The sequence below is a fragment of the Procambarus clarkii genome, unplaced genomic scaffold (assembly GCF_040958095.1).
Source record: "Procambarus clarkii isolate CNS0578487 unplaced genomic scaffold, FALCON_Pclarkii_2.0 HiC_scaffold_153, whole genome shotgun sequence".
Classification (NCBI taxonomy): Eukaryota; Metazoa; Arthropoda; class Malacostraca; order Decapoda; family Cambaridae; genus Procambarus; species Procambarus clarkii.
The window spans coordinates 426,757-453,289 of NW_027189186.1; the positions used below are offsets into that span (position 1 = coordinate 426,757).

General features: G+C 38.0%; 3 protein-coding genes and 1 long non-coding RNA gene across 5 annotated transcripts in view; 1 reads left to right on the forward strand and 3 right to left on the reverse strand.

The window, feature by feature from the left end:
* Positions 1-24,124, reverse strand: part of LOC138361038 (beta-lactamase-like protein 2 homolog) — a 430,568-nt gene extending 406,444 nt beyond the window's left edge. The window contains exon 1 of the mRNA XM_069320508.1: positions 24,082-24,124. The gene's annotated coding sequence lies outside the window, so the exon portion shown is untranslated. The remainder of the gene's footprint in view (positions 1-24,081) is intronic.
* LOC123749006 (uncharacterized) lies at positions 1,280-5,635 on the forward strand. Of its 2 annotated transcripts, XM_069320516.1 has the most exons (4): positions 1,286-1,440; positions 2,672-2,877; positions 3,697-3,827; positions 5,019-5,635. In XM_069320516.1, the coding sequence occupies exons 1-3, from the start codon at positions 1,416-1,418 to the stop codon at positions 3,814-3,816; spliced, it is 351 nt and encodes a 116-aa protein (XP_069176617.1). In that variant the 5' UTR covers positions 1,286-1,415; the 3' UTR covers positions 3,817-3,827; positions 5,019-5,635. The 2 variants fall into 2 exon arrangements, with proteins under 2 accessions (XP_069176616.1, XP_069176617.1); XM_069320515.1 differs by lacking the exon at positions 3,697-3,827 and having other exon boundaries at positions 1,280-1,440.
* On the reverse strand, positions 13,175-14,019 carry LOC138361040 (uncharacterized). Its single transcript, XM_069320514.1, has 2 exons — positions 13,840-14,019; positions 13,175-13,582 (listed from the first exon to the last, which is right to left on the reverse strand). Exons 1-2 carry the CDS (start codon positions 13,936-13,938, stop codon positions 13,358-13,360), a joined length of 324 nt encoding a protein of 107 aa, XP_069176615.1. The 5' UTR covers positions 13,939-14,019; the 3' UTR covers positions 13,175-13,357.
* On the reverse strand, positions 14,625-16,105 carry LOC138361037 (uncharacterized). The gene is made up of 3 exons (XR_011226764.1): positions 15,986-16,105; positions 15,659-15,750; positions 14,625-14,815 (listed from the first exon to the last, which is right to left on the reverse strand). It is a non-coding gene; the product is annotated as an uncharacterized lncRNA (long non-coding RNA).
* Positions 24,125-26,533: the final 2,409 nt, after the last annotated feature.

Sequence of the window (26,533 nt, forward strand, 5' to 3'; positions counted from 1 at the left end):
CACCCACAGGAAGGGTATGGGATCCAATACCATCCACTGGATGTGTATTGCGTCCACTACCACCGACAGGATGGGTATGGGCTCACAACCACCCACAGGATAGGTATGGGGTCCAATACCACCCACAGGATGAGTATGGGGTCCACTATAACCCACAGGATGGATATGGGGCTCCAACCACCCACAGAATAAGTATGGGGTACAATAACACCCACTGGATATGTATGGCATCCATTGCCCCCACAGGATGACTATAGGGTACAGTATCGCCCACAGGATTAGTATATAGGGTTCACTGCCGCCCACAGAGTCGGTATGGGGTCCACCGCCACCCACAGGGTCGGTATGGGGTCCACTACCGCCCACAGGGTCGCTATGAAGTCAACTACCGTCCACAGGGTCGGTAGGGGTCCACTACCGCCCACAGGGTCGGCAGGGGGTCCACTGCCACCCACTGGGTCGGTAGGGGGTCCACTGCCGCCCACAGGATCGATAGGGGGTCCACTGCCGCCCACAGGGTCGATATGGTGGGGGTCCACTACCGCCCACAGGATCGATAGGGGGTCCACTGCCGCCCACAGGGTCGGTAGGGGGTCCACTGCCGCCCACACGTTCGGTAGGGGTCCACTGCCGCCCACAGGGTCGGTAGGGGGTCCACTGCCGCCCACAGGATCGATAGGGGGTCCACTGCCGCCCACAGGGTCGATAGGGGGTCCCTTACCGCCCACAGGGTCTCTATGAAGTCAACTACCGCCCATAGTGTTTGTATAGTGTCCACTATCGCCCATAGTGTTATTATGGGGTCCACTACCCCTCATAGGGTCGGTATGGGGGTCCATTACTACCCACAGGGTGTGTCTGGGGTCTATTTTGGCAATACTGCTTTTCCAATCTCATTTGTTGTTCAATGTAAAATATTTGTTGCTCGACTTGCAACAATTTATATATATATATATATATAGTATAGTGCCTTTGCAATAATGTACCAATGTGTGTATTTTCATAACTCGTTTTAAATTGTTGAAAAATAAATAACTACATTGTGAATGCAAGTCAATGTTTACATGCTAAATCAGAGTTGCCAGATTCTGCTTAAAATAGCAAATTGTGCTTATTTTCAAAGCTTGAGAATTTAGCTTTAAAGTAGTTAAAAAACTACGAATTTCGCAATTTGCTATGTACTTTAGTGTACTATTTTAAAATAAGGTTGGTTTTTAAGCTGCAAGTCATATGAATCTCAAAAAAAGTATATTATTAACAATCTTATCTCCATAGTTCACTAGTTTCTGTAAATCAGATCTGGTAACTGTAGGCCAAGTACTGGAAGACTCAAGACACAATGTGTTGAAGCTATTCTCTTTGAAGAAGTCATCTCGACAGGATCTTCCAGCTCCAGCTATAAAACTTCACCAAACATGGATCTACCTAGTACATCAAATGGTAAGGAATTACTAAACTGTACAAAGTTTTATGCTAGAACATTTGTTACAGTCCCCTGTTCTATGTGTACTCCATCACATAGTGACGGAGTATGTGGGAATAATTTTGTTAACACTGTCCATTTGACATGGTGGTGGTGTATGGTGCTGGTGGTGTATGGTGCTGGTGGAGTATGATGCTGATGGTGTATGATGCTGATGGTGTATGATGCTGATGGTGTATGATGCTGGTGTATGGTGCTGGTGGTGTATGATGCTGGTGGTGTATGATTCTGGTGGAGTATGATGCTGATGGTGTATGATGCTGATGGTGTATGATGCTGGTGGTGTATGGTGCTGGTGGTGTATGATGCTGGTGGTGTATGGTGCTGGTGGTGTATGATGCTGGTGGTGTATGGTGCTGGTGGTGTATGGTGCTGGTGGTGTATGGTGTATGATGCTGGTGGTGTATTATGCTGATGGTGTATGATGCTGGTGATGTATGATGCTGATGGTGTATGATGCTGGTGGTGTATGATGCTGGTGGTGTATGATGCTGGTGGTGTATGGTGCTGTTGGTGTATGATGCTGGTGGTGTATGGTGCTGGTGGTGTTTGATGGTGGTGGTGAATCTGACACTGTCATATATATATATATATATATATATATATATATATATATATATATATATATATATATATATATATATATATATATATATGAGGGGTACCACCTCTGGTGCAAGTGTAGGGACCCATAGCCTCGGAGAAGAAAATAAAGAGTACTCAGAGAAGACCTTGTGGATCCTCACTGAACACTTTCATATTTTCTTCTCCTACCACCCTTATTCTTTTGGTATGTGTGTATATTTATCTAACTTTATTTGAAAACGTCATTACACAAAAAAAGTTACAATATTGATTATATATATATATATATATATAATTTTTTTTCTTCCAATAATATAGTATTCGCTTGAAATTAACAGCCTGGTCAATCAGGCTGTTGGATTCAACTCCTCTCAGTTTTGTTATACGAGTTACAGCATGGTTAATCACATCCAAAATTAAAGTTATTTCCAGATGCAGTCCTAAAATTTTTAACATTGCTCTCACTAGTGTTAATGTAGATTATTTCATAATTTAAATAATATATTTAATTACTGTAGTACATTTTAACAACAATTTAACTTATAATTTTTGCAGCATAGGTCATTTGAATATAAGTATTTTATTAGAAACTATTTCCTTCAGGTCTTCAGGGAAAATTCTTGAGGAGATGCACAAACTGCAAACAATGTGTGCATGTCCGAAGCAATGTTTGCAAGTTCTGCCAGTGTGACTTCCGAAACAGTAGAGAATTAATGAAGAAAGAAGAGGAAGCCCGTTTTCTACTTAAAGGCAAGAAGGCTTTAGAACGAAATACAGCAAGCCGGGTTCTACGAAGGATTGAAAATCAGGTATTGAAGTTTGTCTACATCTGTTGTATTCATTTGTATTCTTCTTATGCTGAACTTGCTTGATAAGGTATAGAATCAACATGAATAATGCTGTACAGTACTTACATACTATTTGTTTATTTATTTATATACAAGTTAGCACACTGGGATTATGAGAGTACATAGCATTGATGTTTTTACATTCTTGTAAAGCCACTAGCACACATAGTGTTTTGGGCAGGTCCTTAATCTAACAGATAGTTTTAAATAGGCAATTTAAAGCTTAAATGGAAAAAATTGGCTGGTACATTGTAAGAAAGTATCACAAAGATTACTATGTACATTAAAGTAAAATTTGAGGGTTATCAACATATAAATTGTAGCATAATTTGAGGAATATTTCAAGGTATAATATAGTAAGATATGCATTCAATATAACAATCATGATATAAGGTGATAGCAATGATTACAATGGAAAAGTTGTATGGTTTAGGCACATATATTCTGGCATTGGATTTCATAAGATACAGTGCGAGTTTAATACACTAGTTAGGAAACTATCAAGAAAAAATTTAGGTACTTTTTGGTTTTATTTTTTAAAATGGCAGAAGTTGGACAGTTTTTAAATTTGTTAGCGAGTGAGTTCCATAGACAAGGTCCCTTTATTTGCATAGAGTATTTACACAGAATAACTTTGACTCTGGGGATATCAAAGATATTTATTTCTGGTATTGTGATTCTATTATGGGTTCTATTGCACATGCCCAGCTATGCTTCAAACATTTATTTTGTTGCATTTTCCCAGATAGTGTTATTGTTTAAATATTATTTGCTTTTCAGCTAACATATCTGCGTGGCTGTGGGTATGAATCAATCGTTATCTATTACAAGAAAGGACCAGCACGGGTGACACATGGTATCCTACCAAACAACGTAAGACAAGAAGATCTTCACCACTAACTTCTTTTTGTGTAAGTAGTTCACATAATATATAAATATATCACCACCTATTATTTTCTCTCATATATATATATATGTCGTACCTAATAGCCAGAACGCACTTCTCAGCCTACTATTCAAGGCCCGATTTGCCTAATAAGCCAAGTTTTCATGAATTAATGTTTTTTCGTCTACCTAACCTACCTAACCTAACCTAACCTAGCTTTTTTTGGCAACCTAACCTAACCTTACCTATAAATATAGGTTAGGTTAGGTTAGGTAGGGTTAGTTAGGTTCGGTCATATATCTATGTTAATTTTAACTCCAATAAAAAAAAATTGACCTCGTACATAGAGAAAAGGGTTGCTTTATCATTTCATAAGAAAAAAATTATAGTAAATATATTAATTCAGGAAAACTTGGCTTATTAGGCAAATCGGGCCTTGAATAGTAGGCTGAGAAGTGAGTTCTGGCTACTAGGTACGACATATATATATATATATATATATATATATATATACATATGTATATATATATATATATATATATATATATATATATACATATGTATATATATATATATATATATATATATATATATATATAATTTCAATTCAATCATCTCTGTCATTGATGTATATGGCAAAAAGTGTGTGGCCCAATACAGCACTATGTCTTAACGTAATGGGTCCAAGGGCCCATAAGGTCTCGACAGCATTAAGGGCCCTTTAGCAAACCAGTGTGCTGGGGCCCCTATGACACCCATGACGTCTTTGTATCATTTCAAGTTTGTACATGTACTTCTTAAGATATGGGCACCATACAACTGCTGCATATTCTAGCTTTTGTCTAAAAAAATCATGAACAATTTATTTATTATTTATCCATGAATGCCAGAACTAAACCCTGTGGTACTCCACTCGTGACATTTCTCCAGTCCAATACATTGCCTCTGATTACTGCCCTCATTTTTCTATCAGTTTGAAATTTTTTAATCCATGTTAGAAGCTTACCTGTCACCCCTCCAATATGTTCCAGTTTCCAGAACAAACTCTTATGTGGAATTCTGTTGAATGCCTCTTTTAGGTCCAGATAGATGCAGTCAACCCAACCATATCTTTCCTGTAAAATTTTTGCGGCTCGATCATAGTAACTGATTAAATTTGTTACACAGGATCTTCCATTTCAAAATTTTTTATTTTTTATTTTCATTTTTTTTCCAGCACGCACAAGGAAGCTTGATGCAGATAAACTTACATTATGATCAGAAGGTGATAGCGATAATGCCTTGGAAAAAAATCCTGACGAGCTACAAGTGCAGCAGGTGCATAAAGTCCAAAAAGTACCGCAGGTGCAAGAAATTCAACAAGTACAAAAAGTTCCGCAGGTGGAACATTTACAAAAAGTTCCGCAGGTGCAACAAGGGCTACCATTAGCAATCATTCAGAAACAGCAAGAAGTACAAGTAGTAAAATTTGAACCACAGGGAACTACACCAGGAAAACAGTGTAGTAACAACGGAATGGGAATTTTAAAATACCTGAGGAAACAGGTAAAAAAGGACAAACAATAGAAATGGTTCCTTACACCTTATTATTTGGTAGTTTATAGGTATTTTACTTATAATACTTTATATTATGTCTACAGTTTATAATTTAGTTTACAGTTAATTTACTTTTCAACTTCCATATCTTACATGAAGGATTTTTACTGTTTTTCATTTTTAAAACCTTATTAGTATCATTTATAGTTTAGTGTCAATTCACTTATAATACAATATATGGAATAATTTACTAAATTCATTTAACTATAATAAATTTAAATAAACATTTTTACCCCAGGATGAGTTTCAGTCACCCTACCCAAAAAATTAATGTTTCTTTATTACTAATCTTGTGAGAGGTAGCTTATTGTGCAGCCCATACTCATTCTGTGAGTGTTAGTTTATTGTGCACCCCATAGTCATCATGTCACCCAAGCCTGCTGCAGCTGCACCTGAGGGGTGGTGTAGGGAACCATTAGTGTACTATTATGATTTGAGAGAGAGAATGCTCTGTGGACAGAGCATCAATATGGCTTAAGGCATTGAGCTTTGCCTCAAGATGAAGCTTGGGCTGATCTCTGATTTGCTTCTTGGGAGTCTTCATTTACGTGCACCCCATACTCAACCACTTTGTAGTAATTAATTGTGCAACCCATACTCATCCTGTTACCAGTAGTTTGTGCAACCCATACTTATCCTGTGATCCCTATCCCTCTACTTCAAGTCCCTCAAGGGGCGCACGAATTCAGTTTGGCATACTGCATCCTGCCTTCCCATCCCTAGCTACTGACCCATCACAATATTTTATTTTATTTTATTTATATATATACAAGTAGGTACATTGGGGTTGTGAGAATACATTGAATAGTACAGTATTTACAATCTTATAAAGCCACTAGTATGCGCAGCGTTTCAGGCAGGTCCTTAATCTAACAGATAATTTTAAGTAGGTAATTTCTATCAGAATTGATAAATGATAATAAATACATTGTTTACATACATACATTACAAATACATACATATAAGCTCAAAAGCTTCATTGAAGGTTGTAACAGAACCCATGAGCACCACACCAGAAATAAATACAGTTTTGATATTCCAAGAGTACGACTTAATCAAACTAGAAATGCTCTACAAATCAAGGGACCCAGAATGTGGAATGATCTTCCCAACCATGTTAAAGACTGTACCTCTCTCAACCAGTTTAAGATAAAAACTAAACACTACCTAATAAATTCACTAACCTACCTTACCCCTCTATTGTCAACCCATGTCTGTTATTTTTTTTTTTTTTTAATCAACACTGTTTGTCAACCTATTGTATTTGTGCTGCTTTTTCAGTCATGTTCCCTCTTTTTTTTATCTTTATTTGTATTTGTTCTCAACACATTTTATTCTTTATGCTCAATTAGTATTAAGTTCTAGATATTAATGTTTTTCCTGCCCGAAACGCGTTGCGTAATAGTGGCTTTAGGCATTGTATGTACTAGCTCTATCTATATATCGATCCATTAATGTAACATTACTTGTATGTATGTACCTTACCTGAATAAACATTATTTATTTATTTATTTATTTATACAAGTTTAACTCTGGGGATATCAAAGAGATATTTATTTCTGGTGTGGTGATAATGGGTCCTATTACATCTGTCCAGGAAGAGTTTCAGAGCAGGATTTGCATTTAAGAACAGAGTTTTGTAAATGTAGTTGACACAAGAGAATTTATGGAGTGAGATTATGTTTAGCATGTTTAGGGAGTTAAACAAGGGGGCTGAGTGTTGTCTGAAAGCAGAATTTGATATTATTCTGATAGCAGATTTTTGCTGGGTGATGATGGACTTGAGGTGGTTTGCAGTGGTTGAACCCCATGCACAGATACCATAGTTGAGATAGGGATAGATTAGTGTATAATATAGAGAGATGAGAGCAGGGTTAGGTACATAATATCTGATTTTGGAGAGTATACCAACTGTTTTAGAGACTTTCTTAGTTATGTGTTGTATGTGGGTACTGAAGTTGAGTCTCTTGTCTAAGAATAGACCAAGAAACTTTCCATCATTGTTATTGCTAATGTTTACATTGTCATCTGAAGCTGAATTGCATTTGTAGATTTGCTTCCAAATAAGATGTAGTAGGTCTTTTCTATGTTAAGTGTTAGTTTGTTGGTTGACATCCATAAGTGGACTTTTTTTAGTTCATTATTAACAACATTACAGTATTTAGTGTATGTGGGTTGGGGTTGGAGTAGATGAGTGTAGTATCATCAGCAAACAATATAGGTTTCAGAATGTTAAGAACATATACATCCTGCCTTCCCATCCCTAGCTACTGACCCATCACAATATACATCCTGCCTTCCCATCCCTAGCTACTGACCCATCACAATATACATGTAGTAGAGTGTTTTCTGTAGGCAATTTTCTAATTATACAATCATATGTTGCCCTCAGCTCTCCTATTTCATACATACTTTTTTTCTTTTGCAAGGGAGTAATTACTACATCTACATTACAATCCTCCCATGGTGGTGTAAATTTTCTCTTGGGCACAGCAATACACTCTGAAATAACATCATACTTAATAACATTAGAACATAAGGTATTCATATATGCTCTTTTCTTCATCATACATTGTTCAGTACTTCCCACCTTTTGAACTGAGAGGACCAATTCATTAGCTCCCCCACCTCTCATTAATCTAATGGCAGAAGCTACATTTATCTCTGCAATTCTATCCCCAATACTCTGCAGATTCAACTCCATCCTGATTTTCTCAATCATAGCATTTCTTGGGCATCCTAAGATAATTCTCATGGCTTCATTTTGTACCTGTGGGAGGTTGGTGCTGGGGTTACTGTGGGAGGTGTACTGTGTGAGGTTGGTGTTGGGGTTACCTGTAGGAGGTGTACTGTGGGAGGTTGGTGCTGGGGTTACCTGTGGGAGGTGTACTGTGGGAGGTGTACTGTGGGAGGTTGGTGTTGTGTACTGTGGGAGGTTGGTGCTGGGGTTACCTGTGGGATGTGTACTGTGGGAGGTTGGTGCTGGGGTTACCTGTGGGAGGTGTACTGTGGGAGGTTGGTGTTGTGTACTGTGGGAGGTTGGTGTTGGGGTTACCTGTGGGAGGTTGGTGCTGGGGTTACCTGTGGGATGTGTACTGTGGGAGGTTGGTGTTGTGTACTGTGGGAGGTTGGTGTTGGGGTTACTGTGGGAGGTGTACTGTGGGAGGTTGGTGCTGGGGTTACCTGTGGGATGTGTACTGTGGGAGGTAGGTGTTGTGTACTGTGGGAGGTTGGTGTTGGGGTTACTGTGGGAGATTGGTGCTGGGGTTACCTGTGGGAGGTGTACTGTGGGAGGTTGGTGCTGGGATTACCTGTGGGAGGTGTACTGTGGGAGGTTGGTGTTGGGGTTACCTGTGGGAGGTTGGTGTTGGGGTTACTGTGGGAGGTGTACTGTAGGAGGTTGGTGTTGGGGTATTCACCTAGTATATCTTGTTTCTGGGTGTACTAACCTAGTATATGTTGCGTGTGTGTGTGTATACTCACCTAGTCTCACCTAGAATATCTTGTGTGTAAGTACTCAACTAGTACTCACCTAGTATACCTTGTATGTGTGTATTCACCTAGTATATCTTGTTTCTGGGTGTACTAACTTAGTATATGTTGCGTGTGTGTGTATACTCACCTAGTCTCACCTAGAATATCTTGTGTGTAAGTACTCAACTAGTACTCACCTAGTATACCTTGTATGTGTGTATTCACCTAGTATATCTTGTTTCTGGGTGTACTAACTTAGTATATGTTGCGTGTGTGTGTATACTCACCTAGTCTCACCTAGAATATCTTGTGTGTAAGTACTCAACTAGTACTCACCTAGTATACCTTGTATGTGTGTATTCACCTAGTATATCTTGTTTCTGGGTGTACTAACTTAGTATATGTTGCGTGTGTGTGTATACTCACCTAGTCTCACCTAGAATATCTTGTGTGTAAGTACTCAACTAGTACTCACCTAGTATACCTTGTATGTGTGTATTCACCTAGTATATCTTGTTTCTGGGTGTACTAACTTAGTATATGTTGCGTGTGTGTGTATACTCACCTAGTCTCACCTAGAATATCTTGTGTGTAAGTACTCAACTAGTACTCACCTAGTATACCTTGTCAGACCTTGCCTATACCCTATACAGACCTTGTGTGTGTGTACGATCATATGTGGCATTCTTCCAAGAAAAGGAGTTAGAAATGAAACGGTATAATCAGATCCTTTTATACAACACATTGAGAAAGAATAAAGGTTAAGTGTGGTATCAGTAAGATTTACACACTAGTCCACACTTGCGTGGTGTACAATATGTGTGTGTACAATGTAAGTGGAGGCAGAGTTGGAGGGAGGGAAATGTAGTTGGTGGACCTGTGGTCAGGGTGGCTCCAGAGGTAGGGTGTCAAATTTCAGTGTTTATGGCAGGGTAAGGGAATGGTCGTCGGTGGTCTTGTGATTCAATATTTTCTTGTTGTCGCTAAGTTACACTTTTTCAGGTCTATATAGTACAATGGCCAGTCCTCATGTACCTAGTAATTATGTACGTAAATTATGTAATTATGTTCATGTACCTAGTAGCTAGTAGTTATAGTGTCAGTTGGGGGTTAATGGGCCAGGCCGAGCGTGCCTGTGCCCCACAAATATCACCCTTATTGCTGACTAGTTGGTATAACGGCTTTTCCCAAACCTCTCTCTCGCCAGAATTATACTGACATGTGAATATCTTTGGCAGTTGATGAATCCTAAATATAAATAATAAATAAATAAATGTTTATTTAGGTAAGGTACATCCATACAAGAAATTTTTACAAAGATTGGTGGACTTATAGATAGATTCATACATTGCATAACTGCATGGCATAACTGGCAATCCCCTCACAGTGTTCAAGTGAGAACTGGATAAGCACCTCCAAAGGATACCCAAGTATGCCAAGTATGCTGCCCTGAGGAACACCAATGTTGATGGGTAGGGTGGGAGAAATTGAATTATTCACAGAAACATACTGGAGCCTGTCAGTGAGGTACGTAGGATTTGAGGTATTGCAGGGGATACAAGACACTGATCACTGGTCTCCCATTTGGTCCTCATTGCTTTATCTTACTATTATTGAATGTCAATAACCGTATTATGCAATTTCAATTTCTTCTATTGCTTTCTTTATTATGCACCCCATACCCATCCCGTGGGCCGTGGTGTAAAGGATTACAGAGGCACATAATCGGTTCAGGACCTGAACCCTCTAGTTCGTTTAGCTAAGCAAATAACAATGTTTGACGCTAGTTACAAAATTATTAATGTTGTATACACATGTACACACACACTCATACATACATATATATATATATATATATATATATATATATATATATATATATATATATATATATATATATAGACAGGGACAGAGAGGGGGGCATGGACAGAGAGGGGGGCATGGACAGAGACAGAGACAGAGGGACAGGGTCAGAGAGGGGGACCGGGGGACAGAGGGAGGAGAGGGGGGCAGGAGACCAAGAGAGAGGGGACAGAGGAGAGACAGGGACAAGGGGACAGAGATGGATAGGGGGACTGGAGGAAAGGGAGGGGGACAGATGATGGACAGCGGACAGAAAGAGTGGGCAGGGGGACAGAGAGGTACAGGGGACAGAGAGATGGACAGGGGGACATAGAGGAACAGGGGGACAGAGAGTGACAGGGGGACAGAGAGAGGAACAGGAGGACAGAGAAGAACAGGGGGACAGAGAGAGACAGGGGGGACAGAGACAGGGACAATGGGATAGAGAGGGACAGGGGGACAGAGAGATGGAAAGGGGGGACAGGGGGACAGAGAGGGGGACAGAGAGGGGGAAAGGGATCTGGGACAGAGGACAGAAAATGTGGGCAAGGGGACAAAGTGAGGGACAGGGGACAAAGATGGACAGGGGGACAAAGATGGACAAGGGGGACAGGAGGAAAGGGGGGAGATGTATGAGGGGAAATGTTTGCGGAAGATGGAGAAGGGGTATTTAGAACGGTAAGTTAGAGAGGGGGCAACTAAGGCCCATCATTGAAAAACAAATGAGCATCATTGCAATAGCAGGAGCCACGCACATCTTTAGCCTGCGTTGTTGAGACATTGTCAATTAAGCGGTGTCCAATAGCAGTATCTTCGGTATTTAAGCGTTACCTTAAAAAATACTGGAAATATTGAAAGCTATTAATCCAGATATTAATCCCCTTGTGCAACGCACACAAGAGGCAACAGCTTCTAGCTCTACAAGCCGCAATATAAAATAGAGAATAGGCGATTGTTTTCACTCACAGTGTAATAAACCCACGGACCCACCCACCCGCTGAAGCCGTAAATGCCAAGACATTACTTCCGTTTAAAATTAAGCCGGAATAATCCTCAGGTATGTGGAGGATGTGGGAGGCCTTTGATCAACCACCGACTTCCTGCCCCGTCGACGGGGCCATCAGCCCTCAGTGTGCCCTCAGCCAAAATAATGTGAAACATGTATGTGGGTGTATTAAATATTTTAATTTATTATTTCCAAGATTTAGCTGTTAGCTCTTGGACCCCGCCTTTCTAAGCGTCGGTTGTCTAATGTACCGACTCTCGGCCTCTTTTCCTCCATCATATCTAAACAACATATATTTTTATCTAACACACTCACACATCCCCAAGATGCAGCCTTTAGCAGCTTCCTGACTTTCAGGTTCCTATTTACTGCAAGGTGAATAGAGGCATTAGTGTGTGTATGTTTGTGTGTGTGTGTGTGTGTGTGTGTACGTGTGTGTGTTTGTGTGTATACTCACCTAGTTGTGGTTGCGGGGGGTTGAGCTCTGGCTCTTTGGTCCCACCTCTCAACTGGCAATCAACTGATGTACAGATTCCTGAGCCTACTGGGCTCTATCATATCTGCATTTGAAACTGTGTATGGAGTCAGCCTCCACCACATCACTGCCTAATGCATTCCATCTATTAACTACTCTGACACTGAAAAAGTTCTTTCTAACATCCTAGTGGTTCATTTGGGTACTAAGTTTCCACCTGTGTCCCCTTGTTCGCCTACCACCCGTGTTAAACAGTTTATCTTTATGTACCCTATCAATTGCATTTCTCGCAGCCTGTCCTCGTAACTCATGCCTCTTAGTCCTGGGACTAGCCTATTGGCATACCACTAAACTTTTTCAAGCTTCGTCTTGTGCTTTTTTTTTTTTTGAGATATATACAAGAGTTGTTATATTCTTGTACAGCCTAGTACTAAGTATATGGTGTTTGGCTAGATAAGAGTAAAACTGCTTGTAGATTAGTTTTTCAAAAAATGTTAACAAGTTAGGCAGGATTGATATAGGTCTGTAGTTGTTAACATCTGTGAGATCACCACATTTGTGTACAGGGGTAACTCGCTTTTTTTAGGATAACTGGAAAGGTTTGGAGTTCAAGTGACCTGTTGAAGAGCATGAGAATTCTTTGGAGACAATTCCTAACCTATACTTCTTCTCAAGGTCATGTTTTTTATTAATGGGTTTAAGTATTCCCTTTGTAAGCAAGGGATTGTTAAGCCTTTTGGTTATGCTTACAAAAAAGTCACAGGACAGACATTATCAGCAGCAGTTATAAAATTGTCAATAGCAGTTTCATTGTGCAGCCTAAAACTTAACTCCCTTGACTCTAGAGGTATATATATTAGGTTTAGGTTAGGTTTTTTTAATTAAACCAGCCAGGATGAGTGAAGCCATGAAGGGCGTTTTTATTAATTAAAACACCCAAATGTTGGGTGCTTCAGGTGTTGTTCCTCTTGGATGATCTTGTACCTCTCTGTCTCACACCTGTAAGAATGAGTGATATGGTTAAGGGGGAAACAAAGTGCAGGCAAGGCAATGGAGGCCAGTAGTAATCTTAGGGCTAGGATAATTAGAAATTAGAGAAATTAAGTAAGAGAAATTAGCAAGAGAAATCAGGTAAAATTTATTATACTTAACTTTTGTATCATCAGTTTAGTAGTAAATCTTCATCTTCATCATCATCATCTTCACTGTCACAAAGCTCCAGGTAGGGCTCGGAAACATCAACATCCTCTTCCTGGTATCCAAATAAACGCTTTGCATCACTCAGCTTGTCAGAACACAACTTTTGCCCTTGCTTCAAAAGAGCCAAGATTCCACTCTTATTTTTGGTTGATAGGTGCTTCTCTTCAATAGTGTACTTCTTAGGATCCTGTAATATATAGACTATTTAATGGGGTTTAAGACATTTACAAATTTCCCTGAAAATACTAAAGAAATTAGAATAAATAAATAGTTTTCGGTAAAAGTTCAAATATATGTAAAACACACCAGTACAGTATATGAAAACCATGGAATTGTCTACCTGTCAAAGTTGTAAATAGCAAGACTTTACTCAAGTATAAAATTCTGCTGGATAAATGTTTATGAAGAACTGAATTGCAACACACATTTAGGCTGTTAGCTTACCTTGCTTAGATATGAAGGAAAAATTCCACATAACAACTCTTCAGTATGTTTGGTTAAAATCTCTCTCTTATTCTTGTAATATGCGAGATAATGCAGCATTTCTTGAACAGTGTGTTGTTGCTCTTCTCTGGATCTCTTCTGAAGCTCCACATCTTCTACTGCCTTCTGTTTTTGAGCAAGGGACACTAATAAAAGAGGAAAATTATATTTACTGCAAGTGAACTACAACTCAATTTAATGTAATTACAGTTTAGGTACTTGCATTATACATACTATACATAGTTTATTGTGCAGTATCAACCTGATAAAAACCTACGGATTATGATACTGCACCTTTTTACAAACAGTAGTGATGATATTTTACTTCAAAAATAAGTAAAGCTTATCCATTATGCATGCTAAATGTTAGTTATCTTGATAAGGCCGAATTGTAACCCCTGATAAAATGAGATGTAGTTACATACCATTTTGGCTATAATGAGGCAATAAATTGTGCCATGGCAGGATACCTTCTATTGCATCCTTTTCACTGAGAATTTCAGAGTTTTCACTATTGTAGATTTTTATGAAGCCTTGAAGCTTTTTCCTATCACACTCATTTCTGTGCCGGAGTGAAGAGCGCATTTTACTGGATGCTGCAAATAAAGTATTTTGGCTGAAAGTTTTAAAGTTGTTAAAAAAATTTCCTCATCATTTACCTACATAGAAATTATAGACAAGAGCTAAATAGAAATTGCTTCAGAGTTAACAAAGAAATAGTAAGCCTACCTGCATCAGTGGCAATCAGATTTTTGCGATGCCTGATAGAGTCTGCAACTGCCTCGATAGAATATTTTATGTTCTTCGAGGTTGTTCCAGTGTTTAACTCTAACTCCTTACAAATCATTTGTTGGTCAGATCGCCATTCTTGAATCAATGACTTTTGAACATCAAGTTTGTCGATCTCATTTGAAACTGTTATTTCCGTCTCTCTGGCCTATTTGAAAATATAATAAATTTAATGAACAAATCACATTAACCGTGATGAGTGGTTCGAACCTATGGGCTTGGCATTCCCAGATGCTTGCTGTAGTTGAATGCGCCACAACATGGTCAAAAGAATTGCAACCTAGGGTACTAATGAACCCACAATTCAATTTTTGTTAATTATGCACCCCCATACCCATTCCATGGGCGGTTGTGCATGCAGTTTCCCATGTACTTGGTCTGTGTCCTCCAGTAGTTTTACCTCTGATGGCCCTTTCAATACACATAGAATTCATATTATTGTGATATATCAATACATGGAGAAAGACATTGAAATGGGGGCATCAAAGGCAGAACTACTGAATGACAGAGACCGAGTTCATGGGGGAATTGTGTGAAACCTGGTTTGGCTTCAGTGGAAGCCTTGGGATCCTTGTGGGTGCAGTAGTACTCCAAGTTGCAATTCATCTGACCATGTCGTGGCGTAGTGAACTAGAGCATGCATCTGAGAGCACTCAGTGCATGGGGTTCAAACCCTCATCACAGTTCCCGTGATATATCACGATACTGTGATTTCTCTGTGAACACATTTGATATATCTCGGAATCATACATTTAGGTTAATTAAATACTATATACTTTATACAAATTAACCTTATTGATATATTGAAAAAGTTCAAGCAGTTAATTCAAGGAAATGGTCGCTAATTTATAATGGAAAATATATGTAGTACATGATCTGAACACATAACTAACCTATAAATGCATTATAATACCTTTCACATATAAATGCATTATAATAATTTTCAAAATAAATACAAATAAATAAAATAAATATATATTATTTTTAGTACCTTTCTGAGTCGAGTAACTAATGCACGAGCCAGTCCATCAATTTTTCGATGGTTCCAAAAGACTGCACCCTCTGTGAGTTCTTCTGTTCTTTCTGAGAAAAATATTTATAGCAATGAACATCTTGAAGAGCATAGATTAATAACAGTTTCATAACATACCTTTACTCACCACGACCAACTCAAGTTTGACCAATATGTTTTCATTCTTTTATTGATTATTTGAGGGAGTTGATACTTATTGAATACTGAATACAAATCGCATTATACTGATTACAGGGCAGGTAAAATAATAAAAAACTTGATCAGATGAACCATATAAACAAATACCAGCTTTCAGCATGTTTTTAGTTGTAGAGTTGTATCATGAGAGGTATGCAAACACTTGCTCTGCCTCTTCCCCTAAAGTCATGCCACTTCCTTCTTCCCACCGCCCTCCATACAATACCTTTAACATAAAAGTATACAGTAAAAAAAAATTCAAATTATTGTACAAAAATTAAAAGCCTCCTACTATATTAAATGATACGTATATCATTAATCTTAAACAATCAGAAATCTTAAATTTTTTTACACAAACTGTACTTATTATATTTAATGTAATGTATACATTACATTAAATTTAATTAGTATACATAAATGTATACATTAGTATACATAAATGTATACATTAGTATACATAAATGTAATGTTATATTTTTATTTACCTGACAATACCAAGGATGTCCTTTTGCATGTAGGACTCCTAAAAGTGGCTTTGCTTGACCAATGTGAAAATGTGATTGTTTCTGAGCCACAGTTAAGGCCCATGGCCAATATTTGCAAATTATGTCTTGACAAATAAACTTTACGTATTTGAAATACATAATTTGCAAATAGTGGGCATAACTGTACAGCTCTCCTTGATACATATTCAAGGTGTGGAGGATAATACCATGTCGACAGGAGGCCATGCTGATTCCTGTTTCATCCAAACTTTGGAATGAAAGAGGCTTATTTTGAGCAGCTTTCCATGTAGACACTCCACACGTGTGCTTACTCTGTTAAACAAAAATATTTATAGTAACTAAATAACCAGTTGGTGAGCATGATTATAATTATGTAGGACGGGTAGAAGGTAGAGATTATTTTGCGCGATAGGCATTGTTGTTGCACATAAGAATTTCTATGGGTTATATTTCCTTATTCAATATATATAAACTATAATGAAAAAATACAAAAATGGCCACCATATGTTATAGTCGCCAAACAGTTATTAGGTAAAATTGAAGGTTTCTCAATATATAATAAAACTCACCTTAGTTTTCAAGCTCTGAATAGTGCCAACATGAGCTTGAACATCTTCATCTTTGCTGAAGATACTATCAGAATAATAGGGGTTTCTGATACCTCTGCAATGATAATTCAGAAATAATTATTTATTGTCTGTAACCACTATAATATTAAACAATGGGTAATGGGGTATCAAAAAATGTTTTATATGAAGAATTCTGATGCACTGCTAAATTTTACATAAAACAAAAATTTACATGGTGTTAGATAAATAAAATGATGATATGGATGCAATTGAAAGGCAAACTATAAAGACATACTCAGTTAAAAAATATGTCATATGACAATGTATATTTATATGTGCATACTTTATTTATAAGAACATTAATTTGAAGACAATATAATTCATTATAATATAGTGTGTGTAGAGAACAAAAGAATACTATACATTAAGTATCTGTAAAGCACATTTTATTACCTCCCAACTTTGTTGTAACGATACAGCTTCTTGTTGCCATCAATATGTACTGCTAAAGGGGTTTTATCACAAGCAGGACACTCATTGTCAGCTTCTCCTCTAATTTTTCTCAGCTCATATTGCTGGAATCGCCATTCGAAGAACACTCTCTTCGAAGTTATATAATTAATGGGTCCAATCTAGGAATAGAATTTTTTAGATGGTGACATTTAAAATGCATATTATGACATAAGATAAATAAACAAAAAAAACATTCCATTTTGTGTTTGAACAAAATTAAAAACTAATTATTAATAAATGAATATACATTACTACAAAATTTTGATAATTTTTGTATTGAAATATAAAACTGAAAATATTAAGAATAACGGTATCAAAACATACACGCCCACGAGAAGCACCAAAGGATTCCAGTGCAGTGACTAATGCCCGAAATGATGTTCCGGGACAATTTCTTTTTATATGGTGCCATGATTCAAGCAGACTGGTGCTGTAGAATGTGCTGCTCTTTCCTAATGATGAATAGAAACCAGACTTGTGCATGGTCTTGCCTAGTTGTTGATGCTCATATCCACAGTGGCATGTATAGATTGGAGTATAGAGGTCATACCTTCCTGTAGTTTAAAATACAGTGCATTGAGTGGTGTGGCGACTTGCTAAAATAGTGATGTAAAAATTAACATTTATAGCAACAAAAATTTCAAAATGTATTGTGATTCAGGAATATCCGGTAATGGAAATAAAAGGGTAAATTTTAAAGTTTATTTACCCATTATAGTGTTGAAGATGCAGAGATTGCTGGAGCTTGAAATTTTAAACTTGCAATCTGTGCAGTAGGGGCAAGAATTTGGTGGTTGGGCTGGTACAACAGGTTCTGGTAACAAAGAAAAGGAAGACAGTTTGACAAAATGAGTTTTATGGAAAAGAATTTCAGACTGAATATTTCATTGTTTCTTGATTGTACAAAATATTGACATTATTCTCCAGATAATGACTGAGAAATTCACAGAAAAGAAACAATCAGACGATTAAATCAATCTATAAAACCAAGTGTCAGGTTTAAACTTTAAGACTTCTCCAAATGTTGTAATGACTGAAATGAAACATTTATTCATTTTATTTTGTTATACCAAGATAATCGTAGCTCTAGACTGGGATTGGGAAGTAGAAGTAATCTCGGAACAAAGTACGGATTTTATACAGGTATCGTATACTTACTCCAGTGAAAGATATTTCCTTCAGGGCACACAGTTTGTGTCGGGTCTAATGGCTCATAAAAGCCATTTTTCCAATATAATCTGTGGTGGAAAGGCATGAGAAAATGTTGCATTTGGTCACAAATGTGACACAAAAATGCAAAACAGTCTTCACATTTGATGCTTGCCTCACAATTTGTACATTGTACACAAACTTTACCTGATGAAAAAAGGGGTAATTATTTATACTAATTTTAAATACTGTATACCTAACATTTTAAACAATCTGAAGTCTAAATGTATTAATAGAGTGTCATTAATTTGCATATGATGCTTATTATACAGTATAACCTTAATGAACACAGCAATATTTAATTTACCTTTATCTGGAACACCCAACTCAGACAATGTCCAATCGAACAGCATTGCCCTGCTTTCTCCCCAATTAATCTCTGCATTTTTTCTTCTTTTTTGCCAGTCAGAAACACTTGGCTGAGAATCTTTAATTTGTTCAAGTTCTGCAGCAAGTACTTTGAAATATGGGATTACAAATTAGTAAGAAAAATTTGTAAGTGAAAGGAATGATTAGTATAATATGTTAAACAAAATTTCATAGGCATTAAGCACAATTTTGGTACATAATATTTATGACGTGTGTCCATTAAATAAACCCTCATTTAAATACCAACAAATGATGTTGGGACATACCAACATCAAATGATTCCAAAGTTTCTTCACCAGCTGCCAAATAACTTTGAGTGTACGTTCTGCCACTAGTAGAATAGCCCGCATTTTGAATGTGTGGTGGTGAAAGTATAGCAGGCAGAATGTCTGGGTGGCACATTTGAAGATTTAAGCATGGTACATAATTGCAAATTGTATACAAGTATTAATATTTTCAGACAAATCTCAAGATATTACTATAACTAACTTTATGCTACCAAGTTGTTCAGTGTTATAGTAATTTAATCTCCATAATTGTCTAGCATACACTTAAAAATAGGCAACAAATATTATTGGAAAGTACACAAATAACAGCTGTAGAAATATTGTTAAAAAAATAATAGAAGATTACCATCAGATTGGGGTGCAGCTGGTCTTTATTTTGAATTAATGTGTGATACATCCTGTATGTTATCTTTTTTCTGTTTCTTGTTTGTCACCTTTATTGAGTTTGGTTCCTCCACGTTTAAGAGTCTCTTCAAGTACTCATTTCTTTGTATCATTGCAGCACGTGCTTTCTGGTACTCACGTTCAAGATGTTCTCTAGTCATCACTGCTATTCTCCGGTGAAATTCTGAAGAGAAAATAATAGTGTTCGAAGGAAAAGTACAAGAACAAAACAAGAAAATTATGCTTATGCAAAATTATGCTACAATGTACCTATTAATAATCTTAAAATTTGCTACAAATTACCTACTTATAATTATGTGTTAAATTATGGACTTTCCCATAATGATATGCATGTTAGTGGCATTACCTATACTGCCTACCTGGAGCCCCCTAGAGAGATAGTGACACAAGTTAAGGTAATCCCTTTAGTAAGGTGCTGGGTCAACATAAATAAGCTATAACTAATAAGGACACAAATCAATATGTTCATTTAACAGTGGTATTAACATTTATATAAATATAGCTAAGAATAAGTTTTTACAAGTGTAACAAAGTGAAAGAAATGTATGAAAATTTTGATGATATATTAAAATGCTCATTGATTGAACTTGTCTTCCTATATATAAAGTATAAAAATAGTAAACACAGTACCATTATTGTTGTCTGTAGTTATTTTTGGAACATCTGGTATGTACAGCATACTGTCAAAATCCGATGATCTATCTGAAAAATTGATTGGTAGCGTAAATATTTGAATTCATTGCATAGCCTTTTATACAAACAAAAAAGAAAAATTGTACAGAAAAGCTAACACAACATTATAACACCTTTCTGTGGTACTTTCTATGGTACAAAAGAAAACAAACCTTAATTATAAAGGAAAATAAACTGACAGAAGAACTATGAATACTGCTGAAAATACTTTCCACAAAATATCTGAACCAAGGGATAGTACCCCGAGATTTGAAATATGAAAATTTCACCCTTACAGTATTTAAAAAAAAAGCAGAAAGAGTTAAGCACAAAACTAATGTCCGATCAGCTAGGTATAACACATCTGCAAGCTCATGGCGAAAATCCTAAGGGAGGGAATCATTTACCATCTTTCAGTGAACAATCTTATTCAATCGATACACCATGGTCTTCTTAAAAACAGATGCTACCTTATAAACCTCCTCACTTTTGGGACATGGTAACATGGTACTCAGATAAAGGGTTTCCGGTGGATGTAGTATACATGGATTATGCTAAAGACTTTAATAAGGTACCACATGGAAGACTAGCAAGGAAATTACAGGTTCATGAAAAAAATTGTAAAGTGCACAAAACAATAGTTAAAACAAAGAGAGCAAAAGGTCATACTAAATGGGAATGAATATGAAGAAATGTGGTAAGTTGAGTACCTCAGGGGTCCATTTTTAAGTCTAAAATATTTTTCATATATTGAACATCTATGATATAGAAAAGAATATAATATAATCAACCACATCCTCATATTTGCAAATGCCTGGCATTTCACGAGCACTTTGTCCGGGGTTTATATTCTAGCCGGGGAGGATTTACTGGGTTAGGCTAACCTAACCTAACTTAACCAAACCAAACCAAGTATCTCAAGTTACAAATATCTCTGGGAATTCATATTATCTGCTGTTGTAGAATTGACAAAATGGACAGTGTCAACAAAATTATTCCCACATACTCCGTCACTATGTGATGGAGTACACATAGAATAGGGACTGAATTGTCCCTGACAGGGACAATTCTGTAACAAATGTTCTAGCATAAAACTTTGTACAGTTTAGTAATTCCTTACCATTTGATGTACTAGGTAGATCCATGTTTGGTGAAGTTTTATAGCTGGAGCTGGAAGATCCTGTCGAGATGACTTCTTCAAAGAGAATAGCTTCAACACATTGTGTCTTGAGTCTTCCAGTACTTGGCCTACAGTTACCAGATCTGATTTACAGAAACTAGTGAACTATGGAGATAAGATTGTTAATAATATACTTTTTTTGAGATTCATATGACTTGCAGCTTAAAAACCAACCTTATTTTAAAATAGTACACTAAAGTACATAGCAAATTGCGAAATTCGTAGTTTTTTAACAACTTTAAAGCTAAATTCTCAAGCTTTGAAAATAAGCACAATTTGCTATTTTAAGCGGAATCTGGCAACTCTGATTTAGCATGTAAACATTGACTTGCATTCACAATGTAGTTATTTATTTTTCAACAATTTAAAACGAGTTATGAAAATACACACATTGGTACATTATTGCAAAGGCACTATACTATATATATATATATATATATATATATATATATATATATATATATATATATATATATATATATATAAATTGTTGCAAGTCGAGCAACAAATATTTTACATTGAACAACAAATGAGATTGGAAAAGCAGTATTGCCAAAATAGACCCCAGACACACCCTGTGGGTAGTAATGGACCCCCATACCGACCCTATGAGGGGTAGTGGACCCCATAATAACACTATGGGCGATAGTGGACACTATACAAACACTATGGGCGGTAGTTGACTTCATAGAGACCCTGTGGGCGGTAAGGGACCCCCTATCGACCCTGTGGGCGGCAGTGGACCCCCTATCGATCCTGTGGGCGGCAGTGGACCCCCTACCGACCCTGTGGGCGGCAGTGGACCCCTACCGAACGTGTGGGCGGTAGTGGACCCCCCCCATATCGACCCTGTGGGCGGCAGTGGACCCCCTATCGATCCTGTGGGCGGCAGTGGACCCCCTACTGACCCAGTGGGTGGCAGTGGACCCCCTGCCGACCCTGTGGGCGGTAGTGGACCCCTACCGACCCTGTGGACGGTAGTTGACTTCATAGCGACCCTGTGGGCGGTAGTGGACCCCATACCGACCCTGTGGGTGGCGGTGGACCCCATACCGACTCTGTGGGCGGCAGTGAACCCTATATACTAATCCTGTGGGCGATACTGTACCCTATAGTCATCCTGTGGGGGCAATGGATGCCATTCATATCCAGTGGGTGTTATTGTACCCCATACTTATTCTGTGGGTGGTTGGAGCCCCATACCCATCCTGCGGGTTATAGTGGACCCCATACTCATCCTGTGGGTGGTATTGGACCCCATACCTATCCTGTGGGTGGTTGTGAGCCCATACCCATCCTGTCGGTGGTAGTGGACGCAATACACATCCAGTGGATGGTATTGGATCCCATACCCTTCCTGTGGGTGGAAGTGATCCCCATACCATTCCTGTGGGTGGATGTGACCCCCATACTCATCCTGCGGGTGTTATTGGACCCCTTACCCACCTAACAGGTGGTAGTGGACCCTATACTAATCCTATAGTTTCCAATAATCCACACCATACCATCCTGTTTGCAGTAGTTTACCCTATATACATTCCAACATAACATCGTTTTCTGTTAGCGTTCCTACAAAACATTCTTTAAAGATTTCTAAAGCACAAACTATGGTATATAATATTGATTGGTGAAGCACTTATTCTATGTAATAATTTATTGTGCTTATTATAATTTACTAAGAACAACTAATATTTCTCAAAACAAAACTACGAGCCTTCAATAGGATGTAGCTGATCTGTAATATTATAAGAGCATGGACAATAGTAGGTGAATTTCACAACCCATGTGGGACCTGAAAACTACAATTTTCGTTATAATTGAACCAATCACGACTATTCAGCTATCTACGTTGATGGACGAGTACTGTGAGACGTAAATTGGTACGTGAGGAAGAGTTTGAGCCTTGGTAAAAAAGTTAACTGGGAATATATCACATATGTACTAAACCACATTCCACATATTGACTTTAAGCACTAGTCATATATGTACTGTCTTGTGTGAGAACGGGTTGTTTTTCCAACATCTCTTCATATGGAAGCTTTCTAATTTGCGGGATTAACTTTGTCATCCTAACTGACGTGTTCTAGTGAATTATGTCCATTCATTATGTGTATGGCGACCAAAACTGAACGGCATAATGTAAATGGGGCCTAAAAACAATACGTTAATAAACCCAGCCGACTTATTGCTAACTCTTCTATAAATAAATCTATGGGAAAGAAAAGCTCTCAGCCTGCTAACAAGAGTGTACAAATCCACAAGGGCCGGGACGAGGATTCGAACCTGCGTCCGAGAGCATCCCAGACGCTGCCGTAATCGACTGAGCTACGACATGGTCAAAAGGAGTTGAAACCGAAGATCTACTGAACATATTGGATCCTGCAGCCTCTCCGAGGCACAAACCAGTGTTAGTGTAACAAGAATGTGAAGTTGACTACGTCCATCTAGTTCCACCCGCTCCTCCCCAGAACTAGTTGTTAAATAAGCACTTTACCTTGACTCCTCTGATCCAACACTTGTCCACACGTGCCACACTCCTGAAAAAATATTTTTTACATATATTAAGGGCAAGTATAAGTAATTATTAAAATAAGGCACCAAACCGGGAAGGCTATGTAGCACCAGGGTAAGTATAAACAGTTTATTTCAAATACAATCGAGTAGGAAAATACAATTATGAATTTCAAGAACACTGGAACCAATCACTGGAAAAGGTGAAATTGCAATGGAGATTAATTAAAGATTGTATCAACAATAGCGAGTAGGCAAGACTGATAAGACTGCAATAGCCTAACGGAGTACATTTTTGTCTCCGACTCATGAGGCTATGGTTAAGCATCAATGTTCTTTTAAAGTTACATAGAAACACATTATCTTATTAGGGTCTTCCACTAAAAACAAACCTTTAGCTAATCTTAGATAAACGTACTGTGTATTATTAATTTATTTAGCTGTTTATTGGCCTAAATTATATAAATAACATGCTTAAAACCTCTTAAGTACAGTATATGGTCTCTGAGCACCAAACCAACGTTAGAAGCCTAGTGATTACATTGTCAAAAAGGACCATTTACAGGTGAAACCATTTCATATCGCAGAGTAAACAAGATGGAAACAATTATCTTCCACATTTATTTGCACAATTGCCATCCTTTTCCAGTGATTGGTTCCAGTGTTCTTGAAATTCATAATTGTATTTTCCTACTCGATTGTATTTGAAATAAACTGTTTATACTTACCCTGGTGCTACATAGCCTTCCCGGTTTGGTGCCTTATTTTAATAATTACTTATACTTGCCCTTAATATATGTAAAAAATATTTTTTCAGGAGTGTGGCACGTGTGGACAAGTGTTGGATCAGAGGAGTCAAGGTAAAGTGCTTATTTAACAACTAGTTCTGGGGAGGAGCGGGTGGAACTAGATGGACGTAGTCAACTTCACATTCTTGTTACACTAACACTGGTTTGTGCCTCGGAGAGGCTGCAGGATCCAATATGTTCAGTAGATCTTCGGTTTCAACTCCTTTTGACCATGTCGTAGCTCAGTCGATTACGGCAGCGTCTGGGATGCTCTCGGACGCAGGTTCGAATCCTCGTCCCGGCCCTTGTGGATTTGTACACTCTTGTTAGCAGGCTGAGAGCTTTTCTTTCCCATAGATTTATTTATAGAAGAGTTAGCAATAAGTCGGCTGGGTTTATTAACGTATTGTTTTTAGGCCCCATTTACATTATGCCGTTCAGTTTTGGTCGCCATACTAAAGAATGGACATAATTCACTAGAACACGTCAGTTAGGATGAAAAAGTTAATCCCGCAAATTAGAAAGCTTCCATATGAAGAGATGTTGGAAAAACCTTAACGTGACATGATTGAAGTGTACAAGTGGATGAATGGGCATAACAAGGGAGTTATTGATAAGGCTTTAAATGAAGATAAGTTTAGATTTAGGAAATAACTGGGTAAATACTGGTTTGGTAACTGGGTTGTGGATTTGCGGAACCAATTACTGGATCATGTGCAGACGACGAGTCACAATAATACCTGCGTTCACAGTTCATCCTCGTCGCCAATGTGGTGTTTGTGTGTTACTGAGGAAGTCTTGGTTGTAGGGTTGATGTAAAGTCATGACTTGGTTACTGACTTTAATACTTAATATGATTACATGACTAGTAGCTACCAAGCTTGGCGGGCGTCCTGTACGCTCTTTTGTTTACCTCCCCTCTCTGGCGTCCCAGCCGCCGCACATAGAAAACGGATGGTACCATTTTCTGTGAACATGACAAGCCCCAGGCGAGGTGTGGAAAGAAAGTCCAGCCAGGGGCGTTCAATCTGTGCGCCAAGATGGCCGACCTTCGGGCGGGAATCTCCTCCACAACCAAATCTTTTATTGAGGAGTTGTTGCCAACCTACTTTTATCTGGCATGTATTATGCCAGTTTTCGCCTCGCATAATTTTTTCTCATTTGGAAATACAATATTATCTTCACTATAAATTACTACTATAGTGTGTCATTTCTGCTCACACTCATCTCTAAATAAAATGATTACAAATATTTCCAAAGACATAAACTGCCTCATCCAGCCCGCCTCTTCCCTCATTCCAAATCCAAAAACCCTCCAACTCCAACTCCTAGAGGAATTTCAAACTGCGAATACGTGCAGAGAACCAGAATTTGGCTCCAAAATATGGCTCAGGCCTCGAAATTGAGATGTTTGGGATATTTTGAAAACTGCAGGGGAGTTTGTGCAAAATGTGACACACTGCTGCTTTCAGGACTTTGCATATGTTGTGTATAAAAAGTCGTAATTTCAAACTGCGAATAAGTGCAGAGAGCCAGAATTTGGCTCCAAAGTATGGCTCAGGCGTCGAAATTTGGATATTTGGGATATTTTGAAAACTGCAGGAGGGGGGGGGGGGATGGGACAAATTTGATCAAACGCCGCTTTCA